The 15878-nt window shown below is 41.9% G+C and overlaps 1 protein-coding gene across 1 annotated transcript; it reads left to right on the top strand.

Annotated features, from left to right (window-relative positions):
- The first annotated feature begins 4233 nt into the window (after positions 1-4233).
- Positions 4234-13377, top strand: tmem70 (transmembrane protein 70). Its single transcript, XM_046052843.1, has 3 exons — positions 4234-4483; positions 10342-10441; positions 12723-13377. The coding sequence occupies exons 1-3, from the start codon at positions 4307-4309 to the stop codon at positions 13166-13168; spliced, it is 723 nt and encodes a 240-aa protein (XP_045908799.1). The 5' UTR covers positions 4234-4306; the 3' UTR covers positions 13169-13377.
- Positions 13378-15878: the final 2501 nt, after the last annotated feature.

Below are 15878 nucleotides of genomic sequence, written 5' to 3'. Positions count from 1 at the left end.
GCAGATGTAGTGTAAAAGCGCTTTGAGTGGTCGAAAAGACTAGAAAGACGCTATACAAATACGGGGCATTTACATGTTGCTGAGCGACCAAATCTCCGTTTTTTGCACCTCTTACTGCTGTGAAAGCTGTTATGCATTTTAGGCAAAGTCTTAACGCTGTCTGAAACACTTGAGACCACATTAGACCAGGTCCAGATCCAAAACCACTATACCTAGAGCTCTCAGATCTGGACTAGATTACTCCAGAGAGACTAAACTTTCAATCAAACATAGTTTCAGATATGTGAAACCTTTATTCAATTTGTGAAAATACTTTAAAGGACGACTTCACTGCTTTTTTCATGTGTAGACCATATTAGACCAGGTCCAGATCCAAAACCACTATACATAGAGCTCTTAAATCTAGACTAGATTGTCCCAGAGAGTCTAAAGTTTCTTTTAAACACAGTTTCAGATATGTGAAACCTTTATTCAATTTGTTAAAATGCTTTAAAGGACAACTTCACTGCTTTTTTCATGTGTACACCACATTAGACCAGGTCCAGATCCAAAACCACTATACCTAGAGCTCTCAAATCTGGACTAGATTACTCCAGAGAGACTAAGGTTTCAATCAAACATAGTTTCAGATTTGTGAAACCTTTATTCTTCTTGTGAAAATGCTTTAAAGGACGATTTCACTGCTTTTTTCACATGAAGACCACATTAGTCCAAGGCCAGATCCAAAACCACTATACCTAGAGCTCTCAAATCTGGATGAGATTGTCCCACAGAGGCTAAAGTTTCTTTTAAACATAGTTTCAGATTTGTGAAACCTTTATTAAATTTTTGAAAATGCTTTAAAATAGGATTTCACTGCTTGTTTCGCATGAAGACCACATTAGTACAAGGCCAGATCCAAAACCACTATACCTAGAGCTCTCAAATCTGGACTAGATTGTCCCAGATAGGCTAAAGTTTCAGTCAAACATAGTTTCAGACTTGTGAAACCTTTATTCAATTTGTGAAAATGCTTTAAAGGACGATTTCACTGCTTTTTTCGCATGTAGACCACATTAGACCAGGTCCAGATCCAAAACCAGTATACCTAGAGCTCTTAAACCTGAACTAAACCTGCTACTTGTTATGCATTCAGGCAATGTCGGCAGAATGGACACAACCGGAAAAACTCTCCATGGTTGAGGCATTATATGCAGAAGGTTGTTAGCAATAATGCTAACCTTATATTCACAGTAAATAAACTGCATTTGTAGTGCAGTTTATTTGTTACAGAGTGAAACCATATTAAACCAAACTGTGTACCTAGAGCTACAAAAATGAGCTGAATCGATGCAATAATGTGTTAACATTGGGTTTTATTTGGATGTAACTGAGAGTGGAGGTTCTGCAATCTCTCTGTTGATGCCTGTAGATGATGTCTATAGTTAGTACATAGTAAATACATAATATATACAATATATAAACACATCATAAACATAATCAGAGGTGAAATAATTATTCAGATCTAAGTAAAAGTACTACCACATTGTGAATATACTCCACAACAAAAGTACAAAATGTACTCAGTTACATTCCATTACAGTAATCAATGCATTTAAGTGTTTAACTATGTGGTTAATATGTTCTTATTTATTTGCATTATGAATGCTCTGGACTTTGACAGACTCAGAGACTCAAAATGCAAGATAATTACAGAGTTTACTATGTCTACAGGGATAACAAGACAAACAGACACAGGTTTATGGCGGACAGGAAAAGGCTAAAAACTGGAATTCTTGCATAAAAAAATCATAACATATACTACATGTTTTCCCAATCATTCATCCAACAAATATCATTTGAAGAAAACACATTTTGCCTCATATCCTGCCCCCTACTCTGACTCTGATTGGCTAACCCTAATCCCATCATAACCCCAACCTTAACCAGCCTAATCAGTGGAGTACTAATCAAAGGCAGAGTTGTCGAAAGGCTGTAAGGCCAGGTCACTTGGTGTGAAAAAAGCATTGAACTATCACCCTTTTTTCATTTTCACAAACAGAATACATTTTCCCCAAATCTAAAACCATGTTTCAAAGAAACTTTAGCCTCTCTGGGCCAATGTAGTCCAGATTTGAGAACAGGGGTTACGTACTGTAACCCAGATTCTATGAGTATAGGCCCATCCCCGGTGGGGGGAGGGAGGCAGAGGCAGACACAGTCGCCCGGGCACGAGGTGGGGCAGCCACACCTGTGAGCCCGTAACCATGCCACTCCCCCGACGAGGGGAAGAGGGCAGGGACAGGCAACAGAGGAAAAAGTCTGCCTGCGACATCGGAGCCATGCTGCATGAAGGCCGCATGGCCAGCTGCAGCGGGTCCACGCAGTGTGACGGCAGCCACTGACTTCGTAGAGACAGTGGCGGGGCGAGGAGGAAATATTCTGCTTATGGCATCGGAGCCAGACTGCATGAAAGCCATCTGGCCAGCTGCAGCCTGTTCGTGTTATGGGAGGCAAGGGCTCATCACCGCGCCGCTCGCCCGGCAAGGGAAGAGGGCGGGGGAGGCATACATGTGGGCTCAGGCCAGCCACCTGACCATGTCAGGGAGGAGGGAAAGGGGAGAGAGGATGTGCAGCTTTGCAGCAAAGTCCGGGCACAGAAGGACCGTGCCATTGATCCTGTGATTATGCACAAGCTCGCAGCCGGGCACTGCCGAGGGAACGTGCATAATGTCAACAGGATCATACACTGCCTGGCAGATTTCTTTGTCAGAAAAATATCTGTACCGGGTGTGTATATGTTCTGTCCAGTTCTGTTCAGTTTCTGTGGGGAGGGGTGTGTGAAGGCACCTCTGATCGTGAACAGAGTGTACTGCTTGTTGCTTTGAGCTTCAAGCTGCACATTAGCCACCTGGCTAACGGCAGCTGGCTCACACAGTGTGGGAAATGTGTGCTTGGTGTGGCTGGTTCAACTGAGACAGGCACAGACAGCATTTGTTCAACAACTTCCACAAAAGGAGCAACAAGATTTCACAGCTTATTTTTGACCCATAGCTTACCAGTGGTCCGCTCTGACCAACGAGGGTCGGCCAGCAGCAATGAAACCGATTGCTAGATGTCATTAGCCGCAGCTAGTGTGGAGCAACGTGGGCACACGGGGTCTCCCTGGTCTGCTGATCCAGGCAGACCGCATGTGAGCGTCACGTAAGCTATCTGTTAGCTCAACATTAGCTCCCTGTTAGCTTGCCCCGCCGCTACAACCTAGTAGCGTTGAGGCTGGCGTCATCGGAGGTTGGAACGGGGGAAGCGAGGAGCCACTCGGAGACCTGTGAATGGGAAGAGTGGAGCCATCCAACTCCCGCTCTCCCGTCAACAGCAGATTGAGGGCTTCGTCCAGAGAGCAGGTGGACCGCCACACCTCCTCGTTCTGAACGGCAAAGCTATCCGCCCTGCACCGCCACTCTTCAGGGTGGCAGAAGGGCGCAGAACGGGCAGTGTGAACCGAGAGTGAGCGCTTGGCTGGCGTGCTCTGGTCCGAGGCATGCCTCGCAGCGGGGACGGAGATCACCCAGCACGATGTAGCCCATGTGGCCCCCCCACGTTCTGGCCGGCTTCCTGGAAGACATCGTTCTTCTTGTTTTCCGGCTGGAAAATCTTTGCTCTTTAGACAAATCTTCTGCTCTTTAGACAGCTCAGTGCTGGAGAAAAATGGAAGCCGAAGGCTGGGTCTCACCGTTGTGTATGTATATATACAAGGTGCGGAAGTAGGAGAAGCCCACGCTGCGGGTGGGCATAGACTAAAATTCTGAGTGCCACGCAGGCGCGTGGAAGGGGTGACCCCAATAGAGATAGCCTATACGAAATAGAACTCTAGTTATAGTGGTTTCGGATCTGGACCTGGTCTAATGTGGTCTGCATGTGGACAAAAAGTAGTGAAATCACCCTTTTGTCATTTTCACAAATAAAATAAAGTTTTTTCAAATCTCAAAACGTGTTTCAAACAGTGTTAAGGCTTTGCCTAAAATGCATAACAGCTTTCACAGCAGTAAGAGGTGACCGCCACGCAGTTAACACGGCCTCATCAAAGTGTTAGGAGTTTTAGTATTTCTATTACATTTTTTTATTTTTCAAATTAACAAAATATTTGGTCCTTATTTAGCTCCATACCGATTATAAACGCTTTAAGATGTTGCACACTCCGATACAGTAGGTGGCAGCATGCACCTTTCTTGCTGGTCTGTAGGCCACCATTACACAAAGAAGAAGAAACGGAAGTACTTCCACTGTGCGTGAAATTAAGTGTAAAGAGGTTGCAAACAAACTCACGATGTTTTCTTTGTACATTCTGTGTAGATTACGACCACGAATTGTTTCTCAGTCGTTCAGTAACATTCACCTTACAGCCGCAGGACATGGTGCGCCGTTAACCGTGTCTTCTTTCAGAGGAGGAAGCGGGAACAAACTACGTGCCGTCAGAAGGTCGTTTTCCAACCAAAACAACAAGGTATTTAACTGCGAACGGACATTGTGTTTTCTCAAGAGATGCACAACGCCTTCCTCATTTGTCAGTTTGTTAAATTGCCATCGGACGATGTCTACAAAGAAACATCGGGACGTCTGGGGAGTATGTTGTGATACAATGTTTCATATAGACCTTATAAAGGCATGTGTTCACTAAGGTGACCAGATTTCTCAAATGAAAACCGGGGACATTTTTGGTTTGGTGGTCAGTATGTCATCAAAAAATATAATGTTATTATATATGAAATAAAAAGGGGACGATTTCGGTTTTATAATCTGTCAAATATAACTCTTCTGAATGAAATCAAGTCATTTTGAGGCGGAATCTACCTTTCAGTCAATAAGTACATTTACATTTACTCATTTGGCAGACGCTTTTATCGAAAGCGACTTACATTTGAGGTACAACATACAAGCATCAACAGAGCTTCAAATACAGATCAACTGACAATACATACTAGTAAGAGCAGCAATAAATACTAGTAAGAGCTCATAGTTAATATCACATCAGTGGGGTTAAATACCTATGGAAGGTAGGTAAGAGTTAACAAAAAGTGCAATCAATACAAGATAATTGTAGGGGATAGATGAAGAAGAGCACAGAAAGTGCATGGTAGAGGTTAGGAGTTAGAGGTGTTATAAGAGGAAGTGTTCTTGGAAGAAATGAGTTTTCAAGAGCTTCTTGAAGTTAGAGAAGGACGCCCCTGCTCTGATGGCGTGTGGTAGCTTGTTCCACCATGGTGGTGTCACAGATGAGAATAGGGACTGGGATTGCTTTGTGTGAAGGGATGGCAGAGCCAGGCGAGAAGGAACGTAAATTTCTATAGTAGAGGCTGAAATTACTTTCTGGCAAGTAGACTGCATTTTATGTGTTGTTTTGGCCATTTAAAGGTATTTTAACTGGTAAAAAGTAGGCTACTAGTTATAGAGTTATAATCTGTCAAATGTAACTTCTGAATGAAATCAAGCCATTTTGAGGCAGAATCTGCCTTTCAGTCAATAAGTAGTAGCTGTAATCACTTTCTGACAAGTGATATACTGCATGTTATGGGTTGTATTGGCCATTTAAAGGTATTTTACCAGGTATAAAGGACTGGATTGGTAGGTACACATCAAGTTAAATAATGTAGTCATAAAGATAATTGCAAAAGGGATCATGTCTTTATTTTATATATAACTCAGCATTAAGTCCTGTTAATTAGGCTACATTTCGTTTTCCAAATATAAACAAGGATCGACATGATTCATGTAAACTAGTTGAGCTTAGCTCAGTTAGCATTAGCTCCTAATGTACAATGAACTGTCCTGCATGGATTTTTGAAAGGGAATTTCAAAACTAAAATATTAATATTGCAAACTGTCCCCTGCTAAAAATGACAGCGCATTGTTTTTGCAGTTGCTAATGTTATAATGTTATTACTAACCAAAAATCACCTTTTCACGGTTCATATGGTCATGAAAAACTTGGAAAAGTCATGGAATTGGAAAATATCTTTTTTCCAGGCCGGGAAATGTTTTGAAAAAAAATAAAATCCCAAAACCTTTGGAAAAGTTGTGGAAAGTAGTGTCAGTAACACTAAACAGGGTTGTGATTTTTTTTCCAGATTTTCCATGTATGTCAATCATGTAGATCCAGAAAAATAATTATTGTCCTCAACTCTGCGTGTTTGACCGAGGGCAGAGTTCAGCTCATACACACAGTCTATGGTACACATAGACTTTGTGAAGGCAGCGAAGCAGGTGAAGGATAAAAGTAGAAAAGCAGTGTTTCCACCTGCTTTGGCCGATGATACTTGTTAAGCTAATAACGTAGATTGACCATACGTCCTCTTCTTCCCTGGACATGACCTCGTTTTGGGACCTAAATAATGTGGTAATGCTAGTGGTAAGCTATATATAATAGGCCTACTATTATCTGAAATTATGATGAATACACTAATATTGGCCCTAATGAAATCTTAACAAAACAGAAAACTGATTTATTTGTGAATTAGTTTAATTGTTCCATATCAATAAGCTGAAAATTTAAAGTTGAAATGTTTCATCTGTAGGCAGACATAAGCCAAATAAAGTGTAACCTAGGGTTGGGCGATGTCTGCAAAATTTCTATCAGATGTCATCGTGTGCGCAGGCGTGTGCACGCACGTGGGGAGCAGCAGTCTTATGTGCGTGTGTCCTCGCGCAGACTTCACTCGATTAAAAAAAAATAGTAGACTATTAACTTACGTCACAAGTACCAGGTAAAGCAGCAGGGAACACAAAGGGTGCAGATGTTGGTTTCAGTTGTTTGATAGGCTGCGTCATTAATAAGCCGATGTGCGGCTCACCTGCTGCCCTGATAATGGATCGCAGGAGGAAATATACCGAAAAAGACGAGTTTTCAGTCTTTTAGGCGACTTTATAAAAGAAACTGCTGAGAAAATGGAGCAGACGGGGGCGAGAGAGACAGAGAGAGGCGGGGCAAGCCGGGGTGTTTACCTGAGGTGGAGGTGTGTGTGAGTGTTTCAGAGTGTGGGGAGAAGAGAATTCCGAGGCAGGGGAAAAGCATAGGCCTACTTAAAAACAATAATAACGTGATCATTAAAACCTGCTTTCACAGGGTGGTATAATGTGAAAATTTGAGATTTTTCCTTGGGGCGGGGGTTTTACAATCACGATGTCAGCCATCGCCAATGGACATGATGGCATCGTCTATCGGCCCAACCCTAGTGTAACCTATAAATATATTAGTATTATGAAAACAAACCTTTTAATTTAATGTTATAATAGTATACTTATACACAATATACCGGCTACTAGTTACTCTTCCAGGTGGATAGAGACTCTGCAGTGGACAGATGTAGATTTAGCTGTCCAGTGTTTCCCCTAATTACATTCAGGAGCGGCGGTACTGCTGCTACTAAAATTTCACACAATCATTATTATATCAATGCCCTACTAATTTTCACTCACAAAAACAATGCGAGCGCGCTAACACTTCACTGCTTGGATTGCTTCCTTCCTCATTATTCAAAGGACATCTACATGACAGGTGCTGCTATAAGAGCAGTGTAACTCAGAGGTGGGAGGTGTACACAAGTGTGTGATTGTCCGAGCGGCAAAAAGTGACGGGGAACGTGAGCAGAGAAAAATATTGTGGCAGTAAACGTACAGTGTCAGTTAAGGTGTGTCAGTTTCTCAAGATCAAGAAAAGTCTGTCGTTTCTAGGGTTGGGCAATGTCTACAAAATTTCCATTGGACGATGGTGTGTGTTCTCGCGTGTGACTTCACTCGGTAAAAACATTGGTAGGCTATTAACTTGCGTTACAAGTTGCAGTGGATATTTTATGCACAGACCCGGTAAAGCAACAGTGAACACAGAGAGTGCAGATGTTGGTTTCAGTTGTTTGATAGGCGATGTCATTAATAATCCGAAGTGCGGCTCACCTGCTGCCGTGATAACAGACGTTGGAAATATACAGAAAAAAGACAAGTTCTCAGTTTTTAGGCGACTGCTGATGGAGAAAATAAAGCAGACTGAGGTTGAGAGAGACAGAGAAGCGGGGCAAGCCGGGGTGTTTACCTGAGGTGTAGGTGTGTGTGAGTGTGGGGACAGGGTGGTATAATGTGAATGTTTGAGATTTTTTTTTTTGCTGTGGGGGTTTTACAATCACGATGCCAGCTCAGCATCGTGATGTCTGTCAGCCATCTCCGATGGACGATGGCATCGTCTATCGGCCCAACCCTAGTTGTTTCCCAAACTGCTGAAAAAGTGAAGGCTACATCTTTTGACTGCTTTGTAACTTAACATTAGCCCATTTTATCGAAAGTAACTGGTTGCTGTATTTTATCATTACCTACCTGTCCAATGTTGAAAAATCACATACAGATTAAATTGGTGTACCCTACAGCTCTGTCCTGTACAGACAGGTACATCCTAAATTATTTTTCAGTTTTCAGATGAGTCTGAAAAACTGGTTGTTAGGAAAATAAAGGACAGTGGTGACTGGAGGACCTGAGGTTAGTAAAGAAAGTTAGTGATGCACACTAGTCCTTGTAAGCTAATTTAGCTACCGTCTTATGTGCATGTGTTCACTCACACAGACTTCACTCGGTTATAAACTTGGTAGCCTATGACGTTACAAGTCGTGGTGGATATCTTTCAAACACGGACCAGGTAAAGCAGCCCTTAACACAAATAGTGCAGATTTTGATTTTGGTTGTTAGGCTGCGTCATTACCTGAGGTGTAGGCTTCTTGTGTGTCTGAGTGTGGGGAGAAGAGAACACATTTCATTTTGTTTCACATTCACGTGTGTTCATTAATATCAATGGGCAACTAATGATTAATAAGCACGGCAGCACTCAACACTTGGCTAGCTCTCTCTCCTCATTCTTGTGTTTTTATAAGAGCAGCATAATTCCTTTGCAGAATATGGACGTGCATAGCGTGTGTGTAGCTCACGCCCTGCTGTGTCTGCTGTGGAAACCTTCAGGTTACTGGGATCCACTATATCCCAGGACCTTAGGTGGGAACCCAACACTGACACCATCATCAAAAATGCCCAGCAGAGGATGTACTTCCTGCCCCAGCTCAGAAAGCTCAACCTGCTTAAGGAGCTGCTGATCCACTTTTACACAGCCATCATTCAGTCTTTCCTCTGCACGTCCATGACTGTCTGGTTTGGATCTGCTACCAAAAAGGACAGGGACAGACTACAATGGACAGTCAGGGCTACAGAAAAGATCATCAGTGCCAACCCTACCCTCCATTCAGGACTTATTCATTTCCAGATTCAGGAAACATCGCTGCAGAAGATCCATCTCACCACAACCTGTTCCAACTTCTCCCCTCTGGTAGGAGCTACAGACCACTGTACATCAAAACCAACAGACTCAGGAACAGTTTCTTCCACTAGCCATCACTCTGATGAACAGCTGATCTCTGACTCAGTGTCAGAACAATTCCTGTGCACCCACCTAACTCAAGTCCATAGCCAGTTAGCCAAACACAATCCTTCCTTATCTTCTCCCCCATTGTTCCCCCTCTCACCGCTTAAGCTACCGACACATCTCTCTCTTGCTTTTGTAAAACGAGCTGCCCAAGCGGCCACAGAGCAACCACCGGGATTTCTGCCGGTGCCAGCGGCCAGTCCGATGTTGTTTTGAACGATTAGCAGCGAGGCGGGGGGATTACGGCAGTTTTCAGTCTTTACTCGCCCAGTGTGCTCACACTTTAGAAACATTTGCAAGGGAAACTGTTGTGCTGCTAAGAATCACCTTGCACTCACACGAATGAGACCATGTGAAATTTTAACTCGCACACTTAAAAAAATTGTTGCATTTGCGACCAAAATGATTGCAGTCTGGAGAACTGCCATGTATCCATCTGCTCTGTTGACTGTATTTGTCAGCAATTTTATAATGGTTTGAATTTTTTTCACCAGGGATTCCCTTTCAGTTTTATTTAGTTTTTTTACCAATCGAGACCACCGTGGTACTGAATGAAATCGACTACAGGAGCTGTGTTTAAAATTGGACATCAGACACTGCTCGGCCCCCGGTCACTGATCATGGCCAATTAAGCTGTAAACTGGCCAATTCCAGTCCCCAGCAATCAGTGCATCCATAAATATATGCACACATATATTGTCAGAATATGGTCACTTTTCAATATAAAACACTTCAGATTGAGTATCAACAACAAACACAAAAGCAGACGAAAAAATAAACCATTTACCTACGTAAAACAAGGAAAAATGACCAAATCAACAAAATTTTAACAGAATCTGGCAGACAAACGCTGAAACGCTCTCTGCGGGATATAAAGCTGATCATGTGTTTTCTTCTGTTTCATTGAATAGATACAGTCCAACTGTCCATCAACCTGTTGTTTCTCCACGGCTACCCAATCTGAGGATGAGAACCTCATTTACACTGGCAGCCTAGGCAGTGCTGTTCGAGGTGAGTAACTTTTCAATTTATCTTTTTCTTTCTTTTTCTTTATCTGATACTAGTTGGACTACTGAACTACACAGCTTAAGAAAAAACTTAAGAAAATCCCTTTAAGACAGTACCCAGCCACTGCAATATAGTGCAACTTAGTTTTATTTATACAACTCAGACCTTTTATCTGCCACTTTTGTAACGTAAGCACTAAATGACATGATCAGTATATTATTAGCTTATGGAAACTGAAGGAATTATTAGGGCCCAAGCATGAAACATGTTAGGATCCTATTGAAATGAAAGGAATTATTTTTCCCAAATGAAACGCATTTCGGGCAGCCGAAAAATGCTCAAAAACTCACCAAACTCTGCACAAAATTCAAGCATGGTCGAAATGTACGCGTCATATAGTTGTCGCACAGGTTGGCTTGCTAGTGCCCCTACAGAGCAGCTCCCAGGGCCATGTTTCACCAAATTGCATGTAATTTCTGTGGCAGATGTATCATGTCCAGACCTACAAAAAGCCGCTGGAAGTGATTCCTTAAACCCAACAGGAAGTCAACATTATTTTTAACTGCCTTTTTTGACGATTCACAGGTTACATACTTTAACAAACTCCTCCTAGGGAATTAACCGGATCGACTTCAGATTTCTGCTGTGCATTCTAAAGGCATTGACGATGAAAAGTTGAGCAATCTGTGAGTTTTCGTTAACTCACACATGGGCGTGTCCGTGGCATGTCGTCGAAAATTGATAATTCTCCATGAAATAGAACGTTGGTGTAACTTGACTGTACATGATCAAATCTGTACCAAATTTAACACCTTTGATAAGTCCCTCCCTGAACACATGTACTTGCCAATATTCACCCATATACATAGTGCCACCTACTGGCAACAGGAAATGACCTTCAGTTAAACAGCCCGTGCGGCATGTTTGACCTACATGTACGAAATGTCTGTAGCACATGTATCATGTCCAGATGTACAAAAAAGCCTCTTGGAACCATTACCTAAACCCAACAGGAAGTCTGCCGTTTTGGATTTAATGGTAATTTTTGTTGACTTACAGGCTCCGTACTTTTACTCCTCCTAGGGAATGAGTTTGATCTACTTAAAATTTTCGCTGTGCAGTCTAAGCCCATCGATGATTAAAAGATGTCAGTGTTTCCCATACGTTCATTTAATTGTGGCAGCCCGCCACAATATCAACACTGACCACCACAGATTGATTTTTTTATTTTTTTTTACTAGGCCTATTTAAAATTGTATTTGATTGCAGAGCACCGTAGCGCATTCGTGCAACACATCCTCTCGCTCGTCCCTCTCTCTTTCTCACTCACCCGTCCCTCTCTCTCTCTCTCTCCCTCATGAACACAACTGCACAAATCTGTCCAACACAACGCTGTCAATGTGGGCGATCCAGCTTAAAAAAAAGTTATTAGCAAGCATGTAAGGAGCCTAGCTAATAAGGAGAGCTAAGTTAATGTTAGAAAACACCTGTTTTTTTTTTAGGCTAGCACTCTGTATATAGCTGGTAGTCAATAAAAAAGTGACATTGATAAGCTCATTGACTGAAAAGTTGAACATTTCAACAAAAGGCACCTCCTATAGCTAAATAACCAGCTACCACAACACAAAAAATCCCCTTCCCGTCTCTCGCTGTTTTTAAAATGAGTTGTTTAAGCAGTCAAAGAGAGACCTACCCAGGGATTTCTCCCTGTGCTCCCGGCGGTCAGTCAGACTATACAACAATACTACTATTAGTGGCAGGGAGGGGGGCATTACGGTAGGTTGCGGTCTTTACTCGCACAGTGTGCTCTCACTTCAGGGACATTTGCGAGTGAAATGGTCACGCTGTAGGTCCCTGATGATGATCACCTTGCACTTGCTCGAATGCGACCACGTGAAATTTTAACTCGCACACTTGGTCGCAGTCTGGAGCCCCGATTAACACATGGAGAGATGTCAGAGCGAGGGGCCTCTAGTCACCCCATTCAGTTAGGGGTTTCTACAGTTTCCAAGCAAAGTCCCCATGGGCTGAGCTACTGCCTCCCCTAAGAAAGTACTTTCAATAGTAGTAGTAATAGTTTGATACATTGTAACCCATTTAGCTGTCTGGTACATCTTCAGTTGCTGTGTAAAACTGTAGGTTTATGAGACTTTTACTGTACAGTGAGCAATGCAATACTTGGAAACAATGGATATATGACTGATGATAGCAGTGTATGGAAAAGTGTATTCTACAGCAACCCTCCTTCGTTAACCTGTGTTCTCTGTATCTTCACTTTTGTCAGGGGTAAAGATGTTCTCTTACAGCACCAGCGGGGCCAGCATTTTCCTCATGCCCCACATCCTCCTGAAAACCGGACTAGGAGTCCAGAGCTTTGCTATGCAGGCTGTTTTCTGTGGTTTCATCGGCTTCTTTACCTTCCTCACCCCTGTCCTCCTACACGTCATCACCAAGGGCTACGTGATCCGCATGTACCACAACCCAGACAGAGACACCTACACTGCCATCACCTACAATGTTTTCCTCACTGAGAAAAAGAGCGTCTTCCACCAGAGGCAGGTCAGGATCCCAGCCGTCAGCAAGATGTTCACCACCTTCTACGCTGACAACATGGGGTTGCTGGTAAACCCAGACCTGTTCCCCATTCCACATGACTATAACCACCTAATGGGCTATGATAAACCCTTCATCTTCGACACAGACAACATCAACAGACCTGATAAGAGTTGAAAGACTGACTGCAATCAGGTTGAATGTGGTGTTAGTGTAGGAATTATTTCCACAACTCCAAACCGCACAGTATATATGCTGTTTGTACCTAAGTGGAACATCCACAGACTTGGCAACTAAAATCATTTGTCCATTACATTTTCAGATGTTTTTTGGTCGATATTTTGATGTATGGTTCATGTTAATAAATTATATCTTAATTATCATGACCTTTTGGAGAGGGTTTTGTTTTGTTGGTGTTTGGTGTGTCGGTGGGTAGAGTAGCAAAAAGCTACTCAAGTACAAGTACTTTTACTTTGCAAAAACAACTACTCAAAATAACTACTTGAGTTAGAGTACAAAGACATTTCTGAAAAAAAGTACTCCTAAAATACAATGCCCAAATAAATGCAGTAATTTGTGTCTATCTGTATCTGTTCCCCCTTCTGTCTTTAATTAACTCTTATATCATCATTTGTATGGCAACTTAGCATTTTTCAATGGAAATATATTTGTGAATCCTTGTGTATCAAAATAAACTACAAAATACAGCAGCATGTAATAAAATTAACTACTGTATTTTTGCATTTTATTTATATTTTTGTATTAAATACTAAAATACTTTTCCAAGGTACTATAAAATCACCCTATTGGCTTATTTCACGAGAACTCTGACAGCTGATTAAGTAGACAGTGTTTGAGAGCAACAGCTTTTCTCTGCCTAACAAGTCATGTTGATACATTTGACAGGCAACTAGTTAACGGATCAAAAATTGACATATACCTGTGATCACCCAAAGAAGGTTTTAAAGTAACCAGTTTAATGATTAACTCACAGTTTTCTCAACTCTGAAATACTTTATTTTTTCATGCCGAACCAATGAAAACTTAGCATAAGCTGGAAGTAGAATATTATGTAAATTAGTCAACAATTTAGCTTAGTCTACTAAAACGAACACCAAAACTTAACAGGTAGGCTTAAGAGTTGTAGCATTCATGCTACAAATGGATGGAAAGCTGGCAACCTATACGTTTCTCACCATGACCACCTTCTTCTGGATCAGTTTTCTGTGCTGATCTCAATAGGTTTAGGCAAATTACTGATTAGGCAACAGTCATAGGCAGTGTTTTTATGATGTCATCACATAGATTTCTCCCAAAGTATTTGAAATATCCACTATTCTGCTTCTTATATGAAGGAATCTGGTAAATTTTCTGCATGTGCGCTCCTGTGACTCTTGCCTACTAATTCTGAAAAAATGCCACAAATGGAGTCCACTAACACCAACAAACAACTGGCTCAAACTCCACATAAGGATAAAAAAATAACTGAAGTTTTATGTGCTTGACGCCTGTCAGGCCAAACGAGAATAGATTTATGCTGGGCAAAAACGCAGTCAACACTTGAAAGGCTTGAGTCACGGAGAGACCTCCACTTTGTTTTGGAAATAAAAACCAACACAGAGTTGGCTTTCATCCTTTTGGACAGGTAAACGAACATTAGTGCAAAGCATGTGAAATATAGTCTGATTTTGTTTTAGTTTGCTCAAGTTAGATTGTGTTAGCTCACCGGTTAACACCAAGCAATAACTAACGTTATCCAGTGCACAGCACTGGTTGTATGGCTTGCCACATTACTTCACCAGCTAACGCGACCCATATTACTATCCTGTGTACCATGGGTATTATGTCAAAGTGTTGATTTTAGCCCGCAAAAAATGATGTATAAAGCAAATGTGGAGTGATTTGTTAGCCAATATTGAAAGCAGGGGCAGCCTTTAGCACCGACTTGGTGTTGTTTGCTTAGTAATGTTCAATTTAGATTTATTATCATTTTACCATTACTCAGGTTGACAGCTTCACCACCGTCTCGGCCCCTGTAATTTAACGCAACATAACAGCGCACTACAGTATCGTTACTACTGTCTAACTGTTAGAAAGTGTTGCAACAATCATTTATAATACTCAGTGTAGCTCACTGACTGTTTTTGTTATCATCCAATACATTTAGCTAAGTTTACATTGCTGAGCCTCGAGCCACCACAGAGTATACTCCCAAAGTTTGTGTATGTGGTAGGCTATAAGGCCATTAAGTGCTTGTCAATACTGTGTTTTAATGCCAAGCATTACTTCAAATGAGCCCAGCATGGCGTGCCATTTAAATAACGACCAAATATTATATCACTGAAGAAATCAAAGGATTCTCAGAAAAGTTCCAAAGCGTTCCTGTTCCTGTCCCAGTACACACAGAGTGAGTTACACTGTTATGGCAGTTTTAATTAGGGCCCGAGCACGACCGTGCGAGGTCCCTATTGAATCTGCTCGGATTATATATTTAGGGCCCGAGCACGACCGTGCGAGGTCCCTATTGAATCTGCTCGGATTATTTTTTTATTTTTTTTTTTTTTTTTTATTTTTTTCTGCAAAGTAGGCCCAAATGACATGGCCTAAACATACTCGAAAACTCACCAAAATTTGCAAACATGTCAGAACCGGTGAAAAATTTCGTATTCTACAAGTTTCGCACATGGGCGTGGCAAAATGACTCGCTAGCGCCACCTTGAAAATTGGAAATGATTAGCCCCTCGTTCACGTTCAACCTACATGTACGAAATTTTCTGGGGACATGTATCGTATCAAGACGCACAAAAAAGCCTCAAGAACCCATAGCCTAAAGTCAACAGGAAGTCGGCCATTTTGAATTTTATGGCCATTTTTGGATGATTTACAC

The sequence above is a fragment of the Micropterus dolomieu genome, linkage group LG06 (genome assembly GCF_021292245.1).
Source record: "Micropterus dolomieu isolate WLL.071019.BEF.003 ecotype Adirondacks linkage group LG06, ASM2129224v1, whole genome shotgun sequence".
NCBI classification, from domain to species: Eukaryota; Metazoa; Chordata; class Actinopteri; order Centrarchiformes; family Centrarchidae; genus Micropterus; species Micropterus dolomieu.
Note: the sequence above shows the minus strand (reverse complement) of the source record. Positions and strands in the feature narration are given on the sequence as shown.

Coding starts and splice junctions, on each gene's coding strand:
- tmem70 (XM_046052843.1), top strand. CDS start 4,307: ATGTTTTCTTTGTACATTCTGTGTAGATTACGACCACGAATTGTTTCT. Junction 4,484..10,341: donor TTTCCAACCAAAACAACAAG/GTATTTAACTGC, acceptor TTCATTGAATAG/ATACAGTCCAACTGTCCATC. Junction 10,442..12,722: donor CCTAGGCAGTGCTGTTCGAG/GTGAGTAACTTT, acceptor CACTTTTGTCAG/GGGTAAAGATGTTCTCTTAC.